At 33.9% G+C, this 25,941-nt stretch overlaps 1 protein-coding gene across 1 annotated transcript; it reads left to right on the top strand.

Annotated features, from left to right (window-relative positions):
- Positions 1–2,395: 2,395 nt before the first annotated feature.
- On the top strand, positions 2,396–25,002 carry sh3rf2 (SH3 domain containing ring finger 2). The gene is made up of 10 exons (XM_073820800.1): positions 2,396–2,766; positions 5,874–6,140; positions 7,968–8,063; positions 11,342–11,647; positions 16,657–16,778; positions 16,891–17,061; positions 20,065–20,306; positions 22,551–22,837; positions 23,803–24,080; positions 24,310–25,002. The coding sequence occupies exons 1-10, from the start codon at positions 2,410–2,412 to the stop codon at positions 24,488–24,490; spliced, it is 2,307 nt and encodes a 768-aa protein (XP_073676901.1). The 5' UTR covers positions 2,396–2,409; the 3' UTR covers positions 24,491–25,002.
- Positions 25,003–25,941: the final 939 nt, after the last annotated feature.

Here is a 25,941-nt window from a genome sequence, read left to right as displayed (position 1 = left end):
TTCTGAAAAATGCTTTTGTTTAAACAAACATTTTAGCCCCAAATGAAGGAGCTTAAAACTAAATAAAGGAATGGTTTTATCATATTTAACAAATATTGCACAAATTGTCTATTTAATTTTAATGTTTATTTAATCTTATAATATTGTAAATTAGCCTGCAATAAAATAAGTATAATAATAATTTATAATAATAATATAATATATTAAATTAAATTAAATAATTTTCTAAAGTTTAAACCTTCACTGATCATTTGCTGAAAATGCATTTGTTTACTTTAAACAAACATTTTAGCCCCAAATGAAGGAGCTTAAAACTAAATAAAGGAATGGTTTTATCATATTTAACAAATATTGCACAAATTGTCTATTTAATTTTAATGTTTATTTAATCTTATAATATTGTAAATTAGCCTGCAATAAAATAAGTATAATAATAATTTATAATAACAATATAATATATTAAATTAAATAAAATAATTTTCTAAAGTTTAAACCTTCACTGATCATTTGCTGAAAATGCATTTGTTTAAACAAACATTTTAGCCCCAAATGAAGGAGCTTAAAACTAAATAAAGGAATGGTTTTATCATATTTAACAAATATTGCACAAATTGTCTATTTAATTTTAATGTTTATTTAATCTTATAATATTGTAAATTAGCCTGCAATAAAATAAGTATAATAATAATTTATAATAATAATATAATATATTAAATTAAATTGAATAATTTTCTAAAGTTTAAACCTTCACTGATCATTTGCTGAAAATGCATTTGTTTACTTTAAACAAACATTTTAGCCCCAAATGAAGGAGCTTAAAACTAAATAAAGGAATGGTTTTATCATATTTAACAAATATTGCACAAATTGTCTATTTAATTTTAATGTTTATTTAATCTTATAATATTGTAAATTAGCCTGCAATAAAATAAGTATAATAATAATTTATAATAACAATATAATATATTAAATTAAATAAAATAATTTTCTAAAGTTTAAACCTTCACTGATCATTTGCTGAAAATGCATTTGTTTAAACAAACATTTTAGCCCCAAATGAAGGAGCTTAAAACTAAATAAAGGAATGGTTTTATCATATTTAACAAATATTGCACAAATTGTCTATTTAATTTTAATGTTTATTTAATCTTATAATATTGTAAATTAGCCTGCAATAAAATAAGTATAATAATAATTTATAATAATAATATAATATATTAAATTAAATTAAATAATTTTCTAAAGTTTAAACCTTCACTGATCATTTGCTGAAAATGCATTTGTTTACTTTAAACAAACATTTTAGCCCCAAATGAAGGAGCTTAAAACTAAATAAAGGAATGGTTTTATCATATTTAACAAATATTGCACAAATTGTCTATTTAATTTTAATGTTTATTTAATCTTATAATATTGTAAATTAGCCTGCAATAAAATAAGTATAATAATAATTTATAATAACAATATAATATATTAAATTAAATAAAATAATTTTCTAAAGTTTAAACCTTCACTGATCATTTGCTGAAAAGGAATGGTTTTATCATATTTAACAAATATTGCACAAATTGTCTATTTAATTGTGATGTTTATTTAATATTCATTGTTAATTAGCCCTTAATAAAATAATAATAAAAAATATTAATTTTCAAAAGTTTAAGCATATTCGACCATTTGCTGAAAAATGCATTTGTTTAAACGTCGTTATCAGTTTCGAAAATGTCGAAAAAAATATTCACTGATTATTATAATTTAGTCAATCTAGTTTAACTTACTACAGGTGTACAGTCGCACTGAAAACATTATTTTGACTAAAGAAGTCTTCCGTCATACTCAGTCTCAGCTGAATCTCAGTGACATTGAACTGTAAGATGACACCTGTCCGCAAACATCCAGTTTAGAGCGGCTTTCTCAATCGCCTGTACACATTTCTCTCTTCTTCTACTCATACGTGACAGCAGGTACGTGAATATTTAACTCCATTTCAGGACAATGTTCAATTTTATATCGAACTCGTTTCAGCTTCGAACGCGTTTCGCGTAACCAGGTATATATAGACGTGACTTAACTCCCGACTGGTCCGATCTTGATTTCAATGAAAACTTGCGTTTAGTTTCGACAGGTTCACAAGTGGTTTTGAAATGTTAGCTTAATAGATGTAAATTATAGTTATACAAGCTAAACATAATCGTGCGTCGTGTCTGTATTTACCAGACGTCGCTGTTGCGTTCACACCTGTTCGCATATTACAATAGCGTAATGAACAGGTGTTGACGGAAGTGCGCAGCTCTGGCTATTACAAACAGGTTTGCAATGAGAAATCATTGTATAATGAGATATCTAATGTGTATTTCTGACTCAGGTAGTAGTTATAACACTGTGTTCCAGGTGTGTGTGTGTTCCTGCGTGATGGAGGATCTGGCTGTTTTGAACCTGTTGGAGTGTCCTTTGTGTATGGAGCCTTTGGAGGTGTCTGCCAAGGTCTTGCCGTGCCAGCACACGTTCTGTAAAGCTTGCCTTCAGCAGCACGAGGCTTCACACCCTCATCAGATGTGCTGTCCAGAGTGCAGAGCTGCTGTTCCAGGATCAGTGGAGGAGCTTCCTGCCAATCCACTGCTGCTGAGACTCTTACAGAGCCTGCAGGAACGGGGTCCGCTGGGCACGCCGAGGGACAGATCCGTCAGATATGTCAGTTCAGCAGTCCAGGAGGACCTTTTAAGCAGTTACCTTCAAGATACGTCCAAACCGGGGCAGAACACGCAAGGGGTAAGAAGTACAACGCGCTTTTGTTGCATTAGAGCGTGAATAATGATTTGTCTTTTTTTTGTAGCTGCTGCTTTTGTGACATGATGACTTAAGGCTTGTGTCCTTAAATTTGAGAAGTTCTGATGTGATTTTGATTTATTATGATGGTATTGAATATGAATATTTTCAAAACTGTCTTTGGTTTGTTATATTACGCTGTGTTTGATGTCGTGCCACATCAAACAGAGCTTGATGTTTGTTTTTCAGTGGAACAATAGTGTTTTGCAGCATAAGCATGATTATAAAATGTGTATGTTTAAATATATGAGTGAGGTTTTATATGGGAGATCAGTTTGCCTAAGAGTCCCATTTCTCTGTTTAACAATGTCCACTGAAACACACTGGGCCTTAGTTTGGTTTAAGTAGGTCGGTGGACTTGAGTTTCAGTTGGGAAAAAAGCCATTGCATTTGGAGCCACAAACAGTAATGCTGTTTAATGCTGTAACAAGTGTTCTTTTGAGCTCTTGGGAAACTCTCATTCCATGCATCTAATTTTGAAGTACTGGAGAGATGGAGCGCTGTTAGGTGTTGTGTTATTTGCAGAAGTTTAATTGTCTTTTATATATTTTATAAATATATGTGACCCTGGACCATAAGTCATGAGTGTCAATTTTTCAAAATTGAGATTTATACAACTGAAAGCTGAATAAACAAGCAACTATTTGAAAATCTGCAATCTGAGGGTGCAAAAAAAAAAATCTAAATATTGATAAAATCACCTTTAAAGTTGTCCAAATTAAGTTTTTAGCAATGCATATGTGACACTGGACCACAAAACCAGTCATAAGGTTAAATTTTTACAAAACTGAGATGTATACATCATATGAAAGCTCAATAAACAAGCTTTCTATTGATATATGGTTTGTTAGGATAGGACAATATTTGTCCGAGATACATCTTTTTGAAAAACTGGAATCTGAGGGTGGAAAAAAATCAAAATACTGAGAAAATCACCTTTAAAGTTGTCCACATTAAGTTCTTAACAATGCATATTACTAATCAAAAATTACATTTTGATATGTTTACAGTAGGAATTTTACAAAAAATCTTCATGGAACATGATCTTTACTTAATTTCCTAATGATTTTGCCATAATAGTAAAATCAATAATTTTGACCCATACTATGTATTTTTGGCTATTGCTACAAATATACCCCAGCGACTTAAGACTGGTTTTGTAGTCCAGGGTCAAATATTACTAATAAAAGATTACGTTTTTTTTATATATATTTAAGCGAGGACATTTACAGAATATTTTCATGGAACACTTTATTTAATATCCTAATGATTTTTGGCATAAAACCATTCATTTTGACCCATACACCCATGTATTTTTGGCTACTGCTACAAATATGTGTTTTATGAAATTGAGATTGATACATCTTCTGAAAGCTGTTGTTAGGATAGAACAATATTTGGCTGAGATACAACTATTTGAATATCTAGAATCTGAGTGTGCAAAAAAAAAAAGGAAAAAATCTAAATATTGAAAAAAAAAATCACTTTCTTAGCAATGCATATTATTATTCAAAAATTAGGCTTTGATATATGTACGCTAGGAAATTTACTCTGTGTTTTTATGGAACACAATTTTTACTTAATATTCTAATAATAATTGGCATAAAATCAATCATTTTGACACATACAATGTATTTTTGGCCACTGCTAGAAATATGTGACCCTGGACCACAAAAACCAGTCATAAGGGTCAATTTTATGAAATTGAGATTGATACATCATCTGAAAGCTGTTGTTAGGATAGATCAATATTTGGCCAAGATACAACTATTTGAATATCTAGAATCTGAGGGTGCAAAAAAATCTACATATTAAGAAAATCGCCTGTCCAAATGAAGTTCTTAGCAATGCATTTTACTAATTTAAAAAATGTTTTTAAATATATACGCTAGGGATTAGACTGGTTTTGTGGTCCAGGGTCACATATATTATATATAATACATTATGTGTTGATCTTTCACTTTTCTAATATTATATATTCTTTCATAGACGAAAACAGATTTTTTACTAAAAAACAATGTCTAAAATACTAATTTAAAAAAACCCAGAATAAATATTATAGAGTGAATCTAACAAAAAATGGCCGAACATATTGAAAATGGAAAAATATATTTCGAAATCTGTTGAAATATTTAAAACTATTAAGCATAAGATCTGCGGCATGATTTTAATGACAGTCAAGATCCTTCCTACAAACCACAAGAGTTACTGTCAAATCTAGCATGTGATCAGCTACAGACAAAAAACTAAACAAACAAAAAAAAGGCAAATTTGACCACGCCCTCGAGCTCATAAAAATACATATCTTTGAAATCATAATTGCCAGGGTGTGTCTTCAGTCTTCAGTGTCACATAATCCTCCACAAATCATTCTAATATGATGATATGCTGCTCAATAAATCTTTGCTGATTATCGTTAATGTTGAAAACAGTTGTGCTGCTTCATATTTTGTGTGGAAATAGTGATGCATTTTTTCTCTTTGCATTTATTAAATATGTGACCCTGGACCATTTTTAGAAATGTAATATTTGGCCAAGATACACCTATTTAAAAAATTTGGGGAAATTTTTTTAAATGATGACAAAATGTGCCTTTAAAGTTGTCCAAATGAAGTTTTTAGCAATGCATATTACTAATCAAAAATTAAGTGTTAATATATTTACGCTAGGAAATTTACAAAATATCTTCATAGTCATCCACATGATCTTTACTTAATATCCTTATGATTTTCGGCATAAACGAAAAATCGATAATTTTAAGCCATACAATGCATTGTTGGCTATTGCTACAAATATACCCACGCTACTTAAGACTGGTTTTGTGGTCCAGGGTCACATATTTAAATAGAAATCATTTTAAATGTCTTCACTCTTTCACACATTTTACTTTCAACCTGTCTGTATTTGCTCATTATTGTCAGTAGATTTTTGTGTATGAAATGGTGTATAAATATTAATTGTTATAATAATATAAATTATATTATTATTTTTTTCTTTGGATGAATTTAATTGTCATGAAAATGAAACAATCTTTATCTTATTGGTTTCAGGTGCAAGCTCAAGCTGTATACGACTTCCAGAGTACCGCACCTGGGGAGCTTACGATGAAGGCCGGTGACGTTATTTACCTGCGCTGGAGAGTAGATGATAACTGGTATTATGGCGACGGCAAAGACAACAGCGGTCTGGTTCCGGTGAATGTGGTGCGGGTCATAAGTAGCCAGCCGCAGCCCATGGCCGTTTGCAGAGCACTTTATGACTTCAATGCTAACAATCTGGATCCAGGGGACAGCAAGGAATGCTTAACCTTCTACAAGGTTAATGTCTGTACTTTATAGATGTATCTATTTCATTTGATTTCTTCTTATTTATTCAATGCACCAACACAATTCAGTTGGGATGATACAGTGGAGACAAAAAAAATGTATAAACATCATTGCATTTTTGCAATGACAACCAAAAAGTATGGAAGCCAATTTATGCCACAGAATAAAAAAACACATAAATTGTAATGTTTTATCTCACATTTCTGTTTTTCTCACAATTCTGTTTCTATATAACAATTCAGACTTTGTTTCTCGTAATTTAGAGGAAAAAGTCAGAATTGTGAAATTCATAAATTTATAAAAAGCATTTTTTTTTAAATAGAAAAATATTCTATGATGGAAACAGAGATATCTCCTATGAGATCCAGAAAAAATGGTTTTGTGTTTTTTTTTTTTTTTTTTTTTTTTTTAAGTCATTCCATTGTTTGGAGAATAAGAAACAAATGGCATTTTCTTGTTGAACAAATATATTTTATTGATCATGCATGCCAATAATATTATATTCACATCATGATCTAGGAGATTTATTAGGACCATGGTTAAGAAATAATAAGACACTATAGGCAAAAATGTTTTTTTTTTAATTACCCATCATTTTTTAGGTTTCAGGTTATTTTTTTTATGAAACCAATTTATTGCACTACCAGTCAAAAGTTTTTGGGCAGTAAGATCTTTAATGTTTTTTTTTTTTTGTTTTTTTTTAAAGAAGTCTCCTCTGCGTTTATTTTTATCCAAAGTTCAGCAAAATCTTGAAATATTTTTACTATTTAAAATAACTATTTTCTATTTGAATATATTTTAGAATGTAATTTATTCCTGTGATCAAAGCTGAATTTTTAGCATCATTACTCCAGTCTTCAGTGTCACACGATCCTTCAGAAATCATTCTAATATTCTGATTTGCTGTTCAAGAAACATTTTTAAAATTAAATTAAATGTAAATTATTATTATCAATATTTAAAACAGTTGAGTAATTATTTTCAATATTCTTTAATGAATAGAAATAAAAATCTTTAGCAACATTATATACTATTCCATTCAAAAGCACGGACACAGTATTTTTTATTTATTTTATTTTTTTGAAAAAAAAAAAAAACTTTAGACATGTATAATGTATAATAATAATAAATGTTTTTGAGCCACAAATCAGAATATTATAATGATTTCTGAAGGATCTTGTGACTGGAGTAATGATGCTAATAATTCAGCATGAAATCACAGGAATAAATTGCAATTTTAAATATATTCAAATAGAAAATGGTTATTTTAAATAGTAAAAATATATCAAAATTTTACTGCTTTTGCTGTACTTTGGAATAAATAAATGCAGGCTTGGTGAGCAAAAGAGACTTCTTTAAAAAACATTAAAAACCTTACTGTTCAAAAAGTTTTAACTGGTAGTGTATATGCATATTATATGGCACTTTAATGATATTCCTAGATTTTTATGTGTGAAGTGTCTACTTTTTGAGGCTGCTCTATGTTGAACATAAACATGTTTAGTATTACTTTACTCATTTGTGTGATTCATTATGTGAAACCTGGGAAGCAAATACATTTGTCTTCTTTGGGCTCTGTAATGTAGCAGTATTGTTAGTCACACTGCAGGACTTGTATTATATAACAGTTTTGACTCAGGCACAGCATCCATTAACGGACATGTTCCTGAGAGCAGATGGTCCATTTGGGTCTGGAGCCGAGTTAAGGGTGTAATGGGCCTGCAGCTTAGAGTGATTCTAGCAGAGTAAACGTCTTCAGGGACGTCCTGCACCCACATCTGCCTAACACATGCCTATCTCTCTCTCTTCCCCCCACAGGGAGACAGCATTACTCTTATTAAACAAGTGAATGAAAATTGGGTTGAAGGTAAACTTGGAGACAAAGTTGGGATCTTTCCTTTGCAGCTCACAGAGGTAAGACAACAGGCTTTTATTCATGATTTCAAAACATGGTGAATCTCCCAAAGAAATGTCCAAATGATATTTAACACCAATAATCATAAAATACCCTACCAGTCAAAAGTTTTTGAACATGAAGTTTTAATGTTCATTAAAGAAGTCTCTTCTGCTCACCAAGCCTGCATATGTTTGATCTAAAGTACAGCAAAAACAGTAAAATTGTCAAATATTTTTTACTATTTAAAATGACTGTTTTCTATTTGAATATATTTTAAAATGTATTTTTTTTCTTGTGATCAAAGCTGAATTTTCAGCATCACTACTCCAGTCACATGATCCTTCAGAAATCATTCTAATTTGCTGATTATTTTTTGTTATTATTATTATCAACATTTAAGACGGTTGAGTAATTTTTTTTTAGGATTTTTTTAATGAATAGAAAGATTTATCTGAAATAAAAAGCATTTTACACTATACCAAATAGATGATTTCTTATTACTTAATGCATTTATTTACCAAGGATGCTTTAAATTCATCCAAAGTGATGATAAAAAAGATTTCAGATAAATGCTGTTCTTTTGCACTTTCTATTCATCAAAGAAACCTAAAAAACTCAGCTGTTTTCAACATAATGATAATAAATGTTTTTGAGCAGGAAATCAGAATATTAGAATGATTTCTGAAGGATCATGTGACTGGAGTAATGATGCTGAAAATTCAACTTTGAAATCACAGGAATAAATTACATTTTAGGATATATTCAAATAGAGAACAGTTACTTTAAATAGTAAAAATATTTCAAAATTTTACTGTTTTTGCTGTATTTGGATAAAATAAGTGCAGGCTTGGTGAGCAGAAAAGATCTTATTGTTCATAAACTTTTGACAGGTACTGTAATAAAAAAATCTGTTTTAAACATTCACGCCAAAGCAAAAATATTGGACAATGTTTTGCACAATGTTTATGCAATGAGCATAAATTAAAGACAGTACAACTATAATGCATGCTTCAAATTTTACATTCAAATCAGTTTAACAATTTAAACCAAGGGGCCATTTTATTAGCTTTAGTTGTTTTTAAACGTATGTTTAATTATTTTTTTTATAATGTTTATTGCCGTTTTAGTTATTTTTGTACATCAAATTAATATAAAAAATAAAAATGAGAGAAATGTTGCCTTAAAAACTAGCTGAAAACGTAAAGAATTATTTATTTATTTAATTAATTTTTTATGGTTTTAGTTAACTCTAATGACCCTGATTTACATACTTTGTTATGATGCTTACATTACACTAGAAACCTCTGAAATAATCATTATTGACATGCATGTAGTTGTAAATTACATTTTTAATTTACAAATACATTTTAATGCAGGAGGGATAATGAAACATGTTGCTATTTTTATTCTATTTTTAATTTTAAACAACCACTCTGAAAAATAAACTTGCACATTAATAAAAACAAAAAAGTTATTTTTCTCTAAATATCTGAGAAAATTACTCAGTCTTTCATTAAATATAAATGTGGACTTCTGAACTTTTGCTTTTTAACTTTAGCTTTGGCTTAACCTAATATTGTATTCCTGCTTATTGCATATTTTTGTTAAAAGTTCAGATCAAACAGTAATTGGCAGACCCCTGCAGTGCCGCCACAGACATAAGACCCCTGATTTACGCAACTACAGTAATGAGACTATTATTAGACCACTGAGAATGAAGGATATTTGCTTAATTGTCATGAAAATAATGTCACAGCCAAAAAAAAAAAAACGAAAAGCGAAAAGTATTGATCCTAAAAATAGGCTCTGTGCATATCATAATTGTTTTGATTTTGCAATTAAATATAACCCTGATATATGTATATTTTTGTTGGTAAAAACAGATTTAATTAGGATTTTGTAAATTTTAAACAACAAACAGTCAGTCTTCAGTTTTCTGCTGTGGGTGAACCTGCATCAAGAACGATTTGCACGAATATAGATGCTTATGTAGATCGGGATCGGTGCTTTCCATTTAAAAATGAAAGTAACGTTAAACCTCTACGTCTTCAGCGGCTCAGATGTCGGTAGTAAATGTCAATCAAATGTATTTCACCACAACGACAAGAAGCTATGAATGAACTGATTTTAAAAAGGGGATATTACTTTTAAAGATTAAAAAAATACCACTGAGTGGATTTTTATCACTGTAGGGTGGGTTGTGTACACAAACTGCCAACACACATTAATGTTCAAACAACATTAAAAAAAGTTAGTTTTGCACCTGATGACCCCTTTAATAATGTGCTTGTTGGCAAGTTTCACCGATAAACGTGGCTAAATGCGGCTAAAGTAAACATTACAGCTCGTAATCCCTCAGCAGAGAGGGGCGGGGCGAGCAGAGCTCATTTGCATTTAAAGGGCCATGCAATCAAATGAGTTGATTTTTTGCAGAGATGATTTTGACAAGGTAAAAGGGTGGTTTTTTTACACTACTATTGAGAATCTTTAACCAAAGTATATTATAGACTTTTCATTAAGACCCTAAAGAATCATATGAACTTGTGGAAAATGGGCATCCGATGACCCCTTTACATTTTAAACAACCATTCTAAAAAATAAACTTACACGTTAACATAGATAAATCAGTCAGTCTTTGAATAAATGTAATGTGTTGCATTTTCTAAGCCTCTTCGTCACTGCTTGCCAGTCTTTTCAGTCCCCTACTCATTTCTCTGTTTAATGTCATGATTAATTTCAGAACAATAGGCCCTCATCTGTCAGCGCTACTTATGGAGTGTGATAACAGGGTTATCTGTGACGCTGCAGTCCTGTGACTGACATGTGCGTTCTTCCGCCACGGCTGCTCCAGTGAACTTCACATGCCACCGGATAATTAAGCTTCAGATAGGAATGCTTTTCATTATCCGTACTGCGGATTATATCCCAGGTTAGTAAGATAAAACAGCCAGCCTTGCTCTCTCTCGATGCCAGTCGGGCATCTCAGCGGTGAGCAGCCAGGCGTGAAGACACAGTAATGCTTTCTTTTACTTTGGTGGCAGAGCAGCACATCATGGGAACAGAGAGAGGGAGCGTCACTCCTCCTGCCCACATGTGCTGCACCAGTCCATCTTAACGCCGCTTCTCAGATCAGCCGCTCCAGCTGCCACTTACGCAGGAAGTTTAGGGCAAGCAGGTGGGACTAAGAGCACTTTTTAAACTCAGACGCAGCAGGTAGAGCAGCTTATGCAACCCAGCATGAGTTTATTGTGCATCTCGGCTTCTCTTTAAACTGCTTTGTGTGTTTCCGCTGCAGCCGAATCCAGCAGCATACGAGCTTCTGGAAAAACGCAAAAGGAGGGACTCGGTGGAATCGCACCCGAGGAGCAGCGGCAGGGTCAACGCCAATGCTTGCGTCCCCAGGCGGATCACTGGAGCAGCTCACAAGTCGTCCAGGCCTTCAAATGTCAGTCTCCTAAACAGCCTGAACCATCCTCCCCTAAGCCAGAGCCAGCAGCCGCCTCACATCAGCTCCAGCGCGCAGCCGTCCTCCGGCAATCCGCCACAACTCGCCACATTGAACAAGCCACGTCTGAGGAGCTCTCGCAGAAACTTGCCTAAGGTGAGCAGCCCCTGTGTTTGTGTAGGAATGATGATCGGCTGTTTATTTGCATGTGCATGCTCATGTGCATTTGTTTTTTTCATTCAGTGCTACACTAAATGATATTCGGATTCATGATAGGTGATGAGTGAGAGATAGATAAGGAACGATTATTATCTTAACGTGTCCATGATGCTTCACATAGAAACATGCATATTAGAAACATGCAAGTATGTCTCTCCTCTGTCAGTATTCCTGTGTGAGAGAACGCCAGCGTGTTTGAGAGCTAAAAATGCCCCATTCTCTGTTGCCGCTTTACAAGCTCATGACTCATATAGGGTTACATAACACTTTCCTCTTATCTGGTTGAAAGGCTCATTCCTCTCCACTGAGCAGTGACTCTCTCTCTCTCCTCCTGCCATCAGCTGTGTCATTAATAGAAGGCGAGGAGAACATCGCATCACATCACGGAGAGACGAGTCACTCGTATTGCGAGTTGGCCCGGAGGCCAGTTAGCACTGGATTTTTTGCATTATTTGTGTTTTTTGTCTTTCGGATTGTGTAACACTCTGAAGTCACAGGAAACTTAGTCTAAAAATAAAACTTACGTCATTATTTAATCATCGCCGGTGCAAACCCATCATAAGCGTCTTACTTCAGTGGAACACAAAAGAAGTTATTGCAGAATCTCCATGTGTTTTTGTGCTGGAACGATTCACTCATAAAGACTGATTTGTGACCTTGGACCACAAAACCAGTCATAAGGGTCAATTTTTTGAAATTTGGGATTTATGTATCATCTGAAAGCTGAATAAAGCTTTCCATCGATGTATGGTTTGTTAGGATAGGACAATATTTGGCCGAGACTATTTGAACATTTGGATTCTGAGGGTGCAAAAAAATCTAAATACTGAGAAAATCGCTGTTAAAGTTGTCCAAATGAAGTTCTTAGCAATGCATATTACTAATCAAAAATTACATTTTAATATATTTACTGTAGAAAATTTACAAAACTTCTTCATGGAACATGATCTTAATATCCTAATGATTTTTGGCATAAAAGAAAAACGATCATTTTGATCCACACAATGTATTTGTAGCTATTGCTACAAATATACTCGTGCTGCTTAAGACTTTTTTTAAGGTTTTGTGGAGAACCAGAGTCACATTTATTTAGAAATGAAGCAAGTGGTTGTCTTTATAAATTAATTATTGAATCACTAACTCAACTCATTATTTAAAAACAGATTTATTTTGGAACGAAACACCACAGATTGAAACTATTTTCATTGCCGAAACAGACAAAACAGAATTTTTGCTTTCACAACAATAATTATATAGTTATTTTAAAATGCATTCTAATATTCTTCATCAAGCAGTGAATTCTTTTGGATTTAAAAACAAAAACACGCAAAGGCGTTGGGTGTATAAACAGATTAATAAACACTGAAAGGGAGATTAAGAACAGACACACCAGATATAAGTAATCAAATTAATTAAGATTAATAAAATAAGATGACAAATGAAATAGATAAAAATAAAGAAAGGTTCATTTTCATGGCAAGAACAGGTTAAAATCGATTTAACATCCTTTAAAGAACTTTTAAAAAAAAAATAAAACCATTTTCTGATGACATTAAAGAAATCATTCACCCAGAGATGAACATTCTGTCATGATTTCCATGTTTAGGTGAACTGATCAGTGTTAGTACAGATACCTGTGGGCTGAATTGATGGTCATTACCATTTCAGCCAGGTAGAACTGAGCCATGTCCTCCAGGAGATGATCACCAAACTTATTCAGCAACGTCAGCAGATCTTCACACTGAGATAGTAATAAATGAGCTGTGGAGCAAAAGAGGAGAGACACTCATAAACAAGAATGAACAGACAGCATTGTACATCTGACAAACACAAGATCACTGATTTATAAGCACTGGAACACAACATGTTCATCTGCTTCACCCATTTGCTCTTTTTACATTGACTATCACTCTGTATAGACTATTCAATTCTCAAGTGGTTTTGGTTTACTGGATGCTTTCAACTGTCATGAACTGAAATGCAGTGGTCAAACTATTTAAAATATAGTGAATAGAGTGCCACAAACTGGACCATAATGCAGAATGTTTCCATCTAACATGCATTTTGAGGTGCAGCTCGTCGTTGTAATGTTTTCACTAATTATCTCACCTGTTCGTAGGTTTGTGTTGGATATCTTTGACCTATGTTTGATCTATATCGGAACTTTAGAGCGCGTTTGCGAATCATTTGAGGCAGATCAGAACTTAAGAGCAGGTTCGCGAATCATTTGAGGCAGATCGGAACTTTGTAGCGTGTTCGCGAATCTTTTGATTCAGATTGAAACTTCATAGTGGGTTCACGAATCATTTGATTTAAACTGGAACTTCGTAGTCAGTTTGTGAATCTTTTGATTCAGATCGGAACTTTGGAGTGGGATCGCGAATCATTTGGTTCAGATCGGAACCTTGGAGCGGGTTTGCGAATCATTTGCTCTATATCAGAACTTTGGAGTGGGTTTGTGAATCTTTTGATTTAGATCCGAACTTTATAGCGAGTTTGTCAATCTTTTGATTCAGATCCATCAATCTTTTGATTCAGATCCAAACTTATAGCGAGTTTGTCAATCTTTTGATTTAGATCCAAACTTTATAGCGAGTTTTTCAATCTTTTGATTCAGGTCGGAACTTCATAGAGGATTAGAGGATTCGTGAATCATTTGATTTAGAACGGAACTTAATCGCGGGTTCGCGAATAATTTGATTTAGGTCCGAACGTCATAGCGGGTTCGCGAATCATTTCATTTAGGGCGGAACTTCATAGCGGGTTCGTGAATCTTTTGATTAGGATCGGAACTTAATCGGGGGTTCACGAATCATTTGATTTAGGTCGAAACTTCATAGCGGGTTCGTGAATCTTTTGATTCATATTGGAACTTCATAGTGGATTCGCGAAATCATTTGATTTAGAACGGAACTTCACAGCAGGTTCGCGAATCATTTGATTTAGGTCAGAACTTCATAGCGGGTTCGTGAATCATTTGTTCAGATTGGAACTTCATAGCGGGTTCGTGAATCATTTGTTCAGATCGGAACTTCATAGCGGGTTCATGAATCTTTTGATCTATATCGGAACTTTGGAGCAGATTCGCGAATCATTTAATTCAAATCGAAACTTCATAGCGGGTTCGTGAATCATTTGTTCAGATCGGAACTTCATAGCAGGTTCGCAAATCATTTGATTCAAATCGAAACTTCATAGCGGGTTCGTGAATCATTTGTTCAGGTCGGAACTTCAAAGCAGGTTCGTGAATCATTTGATTCAAATCGAAACTTCATAGCGGGTTCGTGAATCATTTGTTCAGATCGGAACTTCATAGCAGGTTCGCGAATCATTTGATTTAGGTCGGAACTTCAAAGCGGGTTCATGAATCATTTAATTCAAATCGAAACTTCATAGCAGGTTCGTGAATCATTTGTTCAGATCGGAACTTCATAGCAGGTTCGCGAATCATTTGATTTAGGTCGGAACTTCATAGCGGGTTCATGAATCTTTTGATCTATATCGGAACTTTGGAGCGGATTCGTGAATCATTTAATTCAAATCGAAACTTCATAGCGGGTTCGTGAATCATTTGATTTAGAACGTAACTTCATAGTGGGTTCACGAATCATTTGATTCAGATCGGAACTTGGTTTGCGAATCATTTGGTTCAGATCGAAACTTCATAGTGGGTTCACGAATCATTTGATTCAGATCGGGACTTCAGAGCAGGTTTGTGAATCATATGAGTCAGTTTGCGACTTCGGATCGTGATTGCGAATCATTTGATTCAGATCGCAACTTCGAATCTTTTTTATTATTATTATTAAACAGCACAAAACATCAAACCATTAATGAAGTAACCTACAGTTATAAAAACAAATCACAGAAAAAAGTAAGAAAGTACACAGATACAAATGTGTTGCCAGGTAAAAAAAGAGAAATGGTATAAATTCACAGAAGATACAGTAATAACTTAATATATCTGTACCTATAAATTATTTTTTGACATGAGTATATAGTAGTTGTGGTAGTCTACAGTTGTAAATATTTTTTTCTTTTTAATATTTTTGGAGTAGGCCTATGTGTTACAAAAAGGGAAAAAAACGTTCAGTGTTTCTACTCCAAATTTCACGTTTAATTCAGTGCAATTATTTATTACATTTACTTGCAATGTCTGAGTGAAAATAGTTTCAAAGTAAACCCTACACTAGGATTTCAATGCTATATAATGTGGAACGAACTGACTTTCTTAAAATACATGCTCTGTTGTACCTATCTGGTACCTTTAAGATACAATTAGATTGCAGCACTTCATATGTCACAGCCTCGCTAAGATGAATTACCTATGCTGCATTTCTCATTTATAAGTCGCTTTGAATAAAATGTGTTAAAGTATAACTCTATAGGCCTTCAGTGTCTTCAGTGGCAGTGCTGATGTAACTAAGCTGTAATCACCTGCTCTCTCTGAGATAATTATGGGAGATACTGTAGGTGTAAGTGATTAAGAAAGGCGTGGAAATTGTCGAAGTTACAGAATTCACAGATCGCTCTCTTGTTTCATCATGCTTTTGTGATGCACTAATAATAGACTAAAGACTCATCATGACTCAACTGCCCAGACTCTCCTCCACAAGCCCATGGTCTTAATATTAGTCGTTTGTTATCAGCGCTTAGGAAAAGTCTCAATCTGAGGTTTTCTCTCTGAGTCAGCACTGCAACTGATGTCAGAGATGTTTCATTTGCTGTTATGCAAGAGAAATACACAAAGTGACTACTGAATTAACCTTGACAGTAACATTCATATTTCAGCCCATGGCATAAAGTTATTAAAACTTACAGTTATGCATATGTTGAGTGATATGTTATCAGAAGCTTGAATGTTTGAGTTCAACAGATCTGTACACTTGTATTGAAGTGTCTGCGCAAAGATAAGAAAATTACCAGTTACTTTCTAACTATTACAGAGAGACAGAACAATGAACGGTGAAAGTCCGCCGACCATCACCATGGCACTGATTAACCCTCAGGCGTCCCCCCTGCCGTCAGAGAGCAAGATGTCTGCCACCCAGCAGCTCTCCATCAGTGTGTAAGTGTTTGTGAGATTGTATGTATCTTTAATGATCACCTAAATGTTTTTCTACCCATAAAGAAATAATGCTATGCAGTATTTTCCTTCTTTAACCTGATGATATGTTCAGGTGTGCAGCGCTGTATTCCTACACGCCTCATCGCTCCGAGGAGCTGGAACTGAGGAAGGGTGAAATGGTGGGTGTTTATGGAAAATTCAAAGAAGGCTGGCTGCGTGGACTGTCTCTCCGAACAGGCAAAGTAGGAATCCTGCCGGCCAACTATGTTACACCTGTGCTTAGGTGAGCAGAAGTACACTTCATAGTACAGCTGGGCTACATAAAGTGACAACAACACCAACACATTCTTCCTCTCATTACTAGGGGTGTGCAATATTGACAAACAACTATATCTCAATTTTTATAGTTAAAAAAGTGTTTTGATGAATGTGTTTTTGTGCTGATACTTTGGCTGGTTTATATGGAAGCCATTGAATAAAAAATAATAAAGGTAATTGGGACTTTTTATCTCACAATTCTGACTTTTTTTCTGGCAGTTGCAAGTTTACATCTTGCAATTCTGACTTTTTTCTTAGAATTGTGTTATATAAACTCACAATTCTGACTTTTATTCTCAGAACTGTGAGATATAAATGCACAATTGCAGGTTATAAAGTCAGAACTGCTGAGTTGTGGGATATAAACTCACATTTCTGACTTTTTTTCTCAGAACTGTGAGAAATAAATGCACAATTGCAGGTTATAAAGTCAGAACTGCTGAGTTGTGAGATATAAACTCACATTTCTGACTTTTTTTCTCAGAACTGTAAGATGTAAATGCATAATTACGATTTATAAAATCAAAATAGTTAGATATAAAGCAAGAATTGCGCGATATAACCTTACAATTGCAAAAAATAAAGTCGCAATTTTTTTGACTTTTTTTTCTCAGAACTGTGAGATATAAACGCACAATTGCAAGTTATAAAGCCAGAACTGCAAGATATAAAGTCAGAATTGCAGGATATAAATTCACAATTCTGGCTTTTTTTTCTCAGAACTGTGAGATATAAAGAGACACTTGCAAGTTATGAAGTCAGAGCTGCTAGACATAAAGTCAGAATTGCAGGATATATTCTCACAATTCTGACTTTTTTTCTCGCAATTGCGAGTTTATATCTTGCAATTCTGACTTTTTTTCTCAGAATTATGCCATATAAACGCACAATTGCAAGTTATAAAGCCAGAACTGCAAGATATAAAGTCAGAATTGCAGGATATAAATTCACAATTCTGGCTTTTTTTTCTCAGAACTGTGAGATATAAAGAGACACTTGCAAGTTATAAAGTCAGAGCTGCTAGACATAAAGTCAGAATTGCAGGATATATTCTCACAATTCTGACTTTTTTTCTCGCAATTGCGACTTTGTATCTCGCAATTCTGACATTTTTCTCGCAATTGCGAGTTTATATCTTGCAATTCTGACTTTTTTTCTCAGAATTATGCCATATAAACGCACAATTGCAAGTTATAAAGCCAGAACTGCAAGATATAAAGTCAGAATTGCAGGATATAAATTCACAATTCTGGCTTTTTTTTCTCAGAACTGTGAGATATAAAGAGACACTTGCAAGTTATAAAGTCAGAGCTGCTAGACATAAAGTCAGAATTGCAGGATATATTCTCACAATTCTGACTTTTTTTCTCGCAATTGCGACTTTGTATCTCGCAATTCTGACATTTTTCTCGCAATTGCGAGTTTATATCTTGCAATTCTGACTTTTTTTCTCAGAATTATGCCATATAAACGCACAATTGCAAGTTATAAAGCCAGAACTGCAAGATATAAAGTCAGAATTGCAGGATATAAATTCACAATTCTGGCTTTTTTTTCTCAGAACTGTGAGATATAAAGAGACACTTGCAAGTTATAAAGTCAGAGCTGCTAGACATAAAGTCAGAATTGCAGGATATATTCTCACAATTCTGACTTTTTTTCTCGCAATTGCGACTTTGTATCTCGCAATTCTGACATTTTTCTCGCAATTGCGAGTTTATATCTTGCAATTCTGACTTTTTTTCTCAGAATTATGCCATATAAACGCACAATTGCAAGTTATAAAGCCAGAACTGCAAGATATAAAGTCAGAATTGCAGGATATAAATTCACAATTCTGACTTTTTTTCTCAGAACTGTGAGATATAAAGAGACAGTTGCAAGTTATAAAGTCAGAGCTGCTAGACATAAAGTCAGAATTGCAGGATATAAACTCACAATTCTGACTTTTTTCTCGCAATTGCGAGTTTATATCTTGCAATTCTGACTTTTTTCTCAGAATTATGCCATATAAACGCACAATTGCAGGTTATAAAGTCAGAACTGCTAGATATGAAGTCAGAATTCTGGGATATAAACTCGCAATTGCGAGAAAAAAGTCAGAATTGTGAGTTTATATCCTGCAATTCTGACTTTATATCTAGCAGTTCTGACTTTATAACTTGCAACTGTCTTTTTATCTCACAGTTTTGAGAAAAAAAGAAAGAATAGCGAGATACAAGTCGCAATTGTGAGAAAAAAACTCAGAATTGTGAGTTTATATCTCGGAATTCTGACTTTATATCTAGCAGTTCTGACAGTTTTTTGCACTCTTCTCTTTGATTTGTTTTATCTTTTATCAGTCTATAGTACTCTAAATGATTTTCCCGGTCTGACCGATTAGTACAGCCCAAAACATGACAATAATAGACCATTTACAGCAATAATCAGCAAAATAAGCCAGTTTCGTTCGTTTAAGTGGGATTGTTTACATTCAGTGCCGATTGATGACGCGTCGAGAAAAAACTCTATTTATGGCTGTTGATTGTGTGATATTAGCCTACTTAACTATATAAATATGAAAACAAAACTCCATACAGGGATACTTTTTGCTTTTATTTATTAATAGGCTTCATCACACATGCTTTTGGAATCTCAAGACCTGTTTTGTTTGTTTTTTTGCAAAGTGAGTGACATACTCGTCACCACACATCAGTCCACATATCATTAAAACAACAATTAGAATATTATCATATTATAATAAATATCGCACACTCCTACTTCTTACATTATTAATATCTTAGACACACTGTTAACTTAAAAATATTGGTATAGGCTCTTCAGATCAGTTTAGTGGTGCATGGGTTTTTTAAAGTGACAGTACATGCTAGAAATGTAATGTTTTCTTATTAGAACTGTTTAGGTTTTACAAGCACAAACAATATTATCTTGACAATCAAGGTACAGTAACATCCCGACTTTCCCACAGAACGTCTGCACGGTTTCTTGAACAAACCAAACCTGCCATTCCTAATACAAGCACAGTATCAACAAAGCGCCACACCCCGCACAAGCCGCAGGCTGTTGTCCTGGCTCTTGACAGAGTAAACGGCGACACCCCTTCAGCTACAATGGCTGTGATGTCATCTGCCGGTCCTGGGAGAGCACCGCAGCTGGGTGGAAAGCAGGGATGGAGCTCAGTGAGACGCGCCCTCCACAGCACACACAGGGGTGAGAGCCAACGAGCCCTGACAAGCTCTGACAGTTTAAGCCAACTTTCACCTGGTGCAACTGTTATAAACAGAAAAATATTAGAGCTTGTGTTTCATTTATACTTTTTGTCATTTTAAGACAAGATGCACATTATTCGTATTTTGTATCTTATAGTCTCTCATGCTCACCAAGGCTGCATGTTCAGTTGAGGTTAAAAGTTTACATCCTTTCAGAATCTGCAAAATATTAATTATTTTACCAAAATAGGAGGATTATATAAAATGCATGTTATTGTATATTTAGCGCTGAGCTGAATCAGATATTTCACATAAAAGATTTTCTCATATAGTCCACAATAGTTGAATTTATAAAAAGGACCCTGTTCAAAAGTTTACATCCCCTTTGATTCTTAATACTGTGTTGTTACCTGGATGATCACAGCTGTGTCCTGAACAGTTAAACTGCCTGCTGTTCTTCAGAAATCCTTCAGGTCCCACAAATTGGGACTGTCTTTGGTTTTCCAGCATTTTTGTGTATTTGAACCCTTTCCAACAATGACTGTATGATTTTGAGATCCATCTTTTCACACTGAGGACAACTGAGGGACTCATATGCAACTATTACAGAAGGCTCAAACACTCACTGATGCTTCAGAAAGAAAACACGATGCAATAAGAGCTGGGGGTGAAAACTTTTGAATAAAATGGAGATGTGTACACTTTTCTTATTTTGCCTAAATATCATATGTTTTCATTTAGTACTGCCCTTCAGAGGCTACAGAAAATAGTTACATGTTTTCCAGAAGACAAAATAAGTTAAATTTAACCTGATCTTCAAATTCAAAACGTTTTCACTCCCCGGCTCTTAATGCATGTTTTTTCCTTCTGAAGCATCAGTGAGTGTTTGAGCCTTCTGTAATAGTTGCATATGAGTCCCTCAGTTGTCCTCAGTGTAAAAGGATGGATCTTAAAATCATACAGTCGTTGTTGGAAAGGGTTCAAATACACAAAAATGCTGGAAAACCAAAGAATTTGTGGGACCTGATGGATTTTTCTGAAGAACAGCCGGCAGTTTAACTGTTCAGGACAAACAAGGGACTCATGAACAACTATCACTAAACAAAAACACAGCTGTGGATCATTCAGGTAACAACACAGTATTAAGAATCAAGTGTATGTAAACGTTTGAACGGGGTCATTTTTATAAATTCAACTATTATTTTCTCTTGTGGACTATATTGAAACATCTTTTATGTGAAATATCTTCTTCAGATCAGTACTAAATAAACAATAACATGCATTTTGTATGATCCCTCTTATTTTGGTCAAGTAATTTACATTTTGCAGATTCTGAAAGGGGGATGTAAACTTTTGACCTCAACTGTATTTGATGAAAAATGCAGTAATATTGTGAAATATTATTGCAATTTGAAACAACAGTTTTCTATGTGAATATATTTTTAAATATAATTGATTCCTGTGATGCAAAACTGAATTCTTAGCATCATTATTCCAGTCTTTGGTTTCACATGATCCTTCACTGCAAAAAGTGCTTTTCTTACTTAGATTTTTTGTCTTGTTTCCAGCCAAAAGATCTAAATAAAAATCTAAAAATAAGCAAAAAAAAAAAAAAAAACAGAAACAAACATTTTTTTTTTTTACCCCATTGGCAGATTATTTAGCTTGCTTCAAGCAAAACCGCTTCAAGCTAATTTTGACTAGGCAATAATTTTCACTCATCTAGAAAATCCTTCTTGATTTAAGGCTGAAAATCTAAGTAAGAAAAGCATTTTTTGCAGTGTTCAGAAAGCTGATATGCTGATTTGCTTCTCAGGAATCATTTCTGATTATCATCAGTTGACAAATGCTTAATATTTGAATGAAAACCCCAATACACTAACATTTAAAAGTTTTTATTTTTAAAGAAAGCAATACTTTTATTCAGCAAGAACACAAAAGATTTATCAAACATGAGTGTAAACACTTTTTATTACTGTTTTTACTGTATTTTTAATCAAACAAATACAGCCTTGGTAGGCCCTTCTTTCAAACACTTAATCATAAAAATTTTGTATTATTCTAGATTTAGTGGATCTGTAAAATCTGCATCTAAAATGTGCACATTCATTTTCACTTAATTTAGAATGAATAATTATACATGGTCATTTTCTCTCGTCATATATTTTTAGGTTTTTGTTGACATACAGAAATCTTCTGCAGCAGGTGTATGGGCTGAAACATTTCTTCTCTGTCTTTGGTTTAGGGCTGCCTCATCACGGAAGCTACAATGCAGATTCCATCGTAAACCTTCAGCCTCCACCTCAGGATTTGGGGCAGATCTACACTTTCGGTCGCTCACCTGTTCTTCCCAAAAAGAGAAACGGCTTGTTCTCAAACCCCATCAAGGCGCAGCATTGGGCATATGAGACAACAGCTCCCTCTGCTGCTGGATATCAAACGATCAGCAGGGACACTGTCCAGAAAGAGGCCGCCGTGGCACCTCAGTCCATTCTGGTCAAACCAGATGCTCATAAGCACAATACAGAGAAGGTAAAACCCCAAGTATCTTAGGTCTAAAAGGTGTGATGATCTAGGATTTGATAGGGTAGTTCATCCTTCCCCTTTAAAAAATAAAGGTGCTTTAAAAGGTTCTTCACAGCGATGCCATAGAAGAAGGTTCTTTAAAGAACCATCTCTTTCATACCTTTTTATAATCTGAAGAACCTTCTTTTGCGACAAAGAACCTTTTCTGAAACAGAAAGGTTCTTCAGATGTTAAAGGTTCTTTATGGAACCATTTAGACAAAAAAGATTCTTCTATGGCACCGTGAAGCACCTTCACTGCAAAAAATGCTTTTCTTACTTAGATTTTTTGTCTTGTTTCCAGCCAAAATATCTAAAAATTCTTAAATCGAGAAGGATTTTCTAGACGAGTCAAAATTATTTTCTTGTTTTCAGAAAAAACAAGTCAAAATGAAGAGAGTTTTTGTTTAGAACAAGCAAAATAATCTGCCAATGGGGTAAGCAAAAAAAATCTTATTTCAAACAGAAAACAAGATTATTTTTCTTACCCCATTGGCGGATTATTTAGCTTATTTCAAGTAAAAACAAACTTAATTTTGACTTCTGAAAACAAGACAATCATTTTTACTCGCCTAGAAAATCCATCTTGATTTATGAATTTTTAGATGCTTTGGCTGGAAACACAAAAAATCCAAGTAAGAAAAGCATTTTTTGCAGTGAAGGTGCCTTACGATGCCATAGAAGAACCTTTTTTTTTGTCTAAATGGTTCCATAAAGAACCTTTAACATCTGAAGAACCTTTCTGTTTCACAAAAGCTTTTTTGTGGTGAAAGAAGGTTCTTCAGATTATAAAAAGGTATGAAAGAGATGGTTCTTCTATCTATGGCATTGCTGTGAAAAAAAGCATTTTTTGCAGTGTTTATTTTTAAAAATGCTCTCAAATGTTTAAACGAATTACATCAGCATGTTTTTTTTGTCATTGTTGTTTTTTAGCCAGTGAAGTCAGTGCGCTTCCTGACTCATGATGCTCCTCAGACATCAAAAATACCATCCACTTCATCTCCAGGACAAATCTCCAATTCTCAACCTGGCCTTTCGACTCTGGACCACTGGAATCCTTCAGCAATCTTGGGTCGGGATGGAAGTACTTTAGTTCTTAAAGACACAAAAACACTCGCACCCAGAAAAGGCACAGGCCTGGATCATTCAATGGACTGCCTTTCGCTAAATATGAAACCAGTGCTGATCAACAACCAGCCCGGCTCTAACAGGTGGGTTTTCTTGACTGTGTCTTTAAAAGGAAGTATTGCGATATCTGATCAAATAGTGTTGAAAATTTCCTAGAAATGAGTTGCAGATATAATATTTTAGCGAGATTTGTTGAGATAATTCACCGAAACTGTTTTAACAGAAAAACATTTCCTGTCAGAATCATGTAGATAGCACATCCTGGCATTTTGCGCTTGGTGCATTCTGACCGGTTAATGTTGCGTTTTTCAGATTTAGAGTAATGAAAAGTTACAACGCCAAGACGGATGCAGAGCTCACGCTGACAGAAGGAGAAACGGTCGTCGTTCAGAGGCCTCGAGCAGACGGAAGGCTTTTCGTGACCCAGGAGATCAGTGGAAAAACGGGCCTTTTCAACAGCAGCGTTCTGGAAATTCTGGACAAAGTCCTTTGAGTGCCACAGTTGCTTCGTCGTCCAGTGCTGTGTTATTAGCCACACCGTTTTAGCCTGTTGTGTCATAACCCTTAATTAAAAGCAATATCTTGTGTATTTATGTATGACAAACCATGTTTCATGCACACCCACCTGGCACAAACTACTACTAGGTTTTTTCTCCATCATTAGTCAGTTGACAGATAAACGTGCCTTTTTGTATGTTGAATCACTGTTTGCACTTTTAGCTGGGGTGAGAGGTGGGGAAGTTTGTTCAGTTTAGGAAACTAATGAGTATCTATGACTGTTGGATAAAGGGAGGGTCTAATGATGACTTACTCAAGATTGTCTTTTTCACGCACAAAATCCTCTTGTCTCAGTACAGTAATGGTGGATTCGTTTTGTTGTATAAAACATCATAGCATCTATATCCTGATGATGGAATTCTTCGATGTTTCTGTTCTCAGTCCCTTTTTTGGAGGGAATTTTGGGAAGTTGTTAAACTAGTAATAATAAACATGAAGAGTTCAGAATTTGGTACTTTTTTGCCTTTTATTGAATTGACTTTGGTAGGACTGATGCTTGTAATGGACAACATCAGCCACTTAATCATTTGCTAGATATTATGTAATCAGATTATGTCACATTTCAAAATATGACATGCAGAGGTGGACAGTAATGAAGTATTTTTACTTTACCGAAGTAAATTCAAAAAAGTATGTGTAGTGTTTTTCTTTGGAAACTTTACTACATTCCAAAACATAATGTCATACTTTTTACTGCATTACATTTCATAAATAAAAGTTGTTGTTTGTTTTACCTTTAATACTTAAGAACATTAAAAATGTAGTATTCTTGTAGTAAATATTTGAAGTACCTTTGCTTGAGTAAAAGTAAGAAAGTAATAGATTTCTAATGTAATTAAGTTAAATTATATTTAATGTAGTGCAGTAAAAAGCACAATATTATGCTTTGGAATGTTGTGAAGTGAAGTTTTCTAAAGAAAAATACTCTGATAAAGTACAGATACTTGAAAAGTACTTTTACAGCAAAGTAAAAATACTTCACTATACACAATACTTTTTGTCAGTTGAATGTCTTTCATCTAATTTATTTACTTGGAGTACCCACAGAGATTTTAAGGTAATAAGTTAATAATTCACTAACACAATTGCATTATTACTGTTTTCTGACGCTGCTCATGTGACATTCAAAATTATGAAGTTGCAATCAAAATTATTAACCCCCTTTGACCAGCAAGACATTTTGCTGCAGAGAACAGCATTTTATAAACAATTCAAGCATCAGTACACTACTAGAGAAAGTTTATTAATACACATTTAAGTGATTCTGAGCATGTAACATTGATGAATCATGAGAAAATTCAAATTGGCTCTAAACATTCATGTTCAAAATTATTCAACCCCCAAAATTCAATTTTTTACAGCGGTCAAAAGTACAAAAGCGCTCAT

The sequence above is a fragment of the Garra rufa genome, chromosome 16 (assembly GCF_049309525.1).
Source record: "Garra rufa chromosome 16, GarRuf1.0, whole genome shotgun sequence".
Lineage (NCBI taxonomy): Eukaryota > Metazoa > Chordata > Actinopteri > Cypriniformes > Cyprinidae > Garra > Garra rufa.
The sequence above is the reverse complement of the archived record's forward strand: the minus strand, read 5'-3'. Positions and strand labels throughout refer to the sequence as shown.

Excerpts from the sequence above, each read along its gene's own strand:
- sh3rf2 (XM_073820800.1), top strand. The coding sequence starts at position 2,410 with ATGGAGGATCTGGCTGTTTTGAACCTGTTGGAGTGTCCTTTGTGTATG. Across the intron at positions 8,064-11,341 it reads TTCCTTTGCAGCTCACAGAG|CCGAATCCAGCAGCATACGA; the intron begins GTAAGACAACAG and ends TTTCCGCTGCAG. Across the intron at positions 17,062-20,064 it reads TATGTTACACCTGTGCTTAG|AACGTCTGCACGGTTTCTTG; the intron begins GTGAGCAGAAGT and ends ACTTTCCCACAG.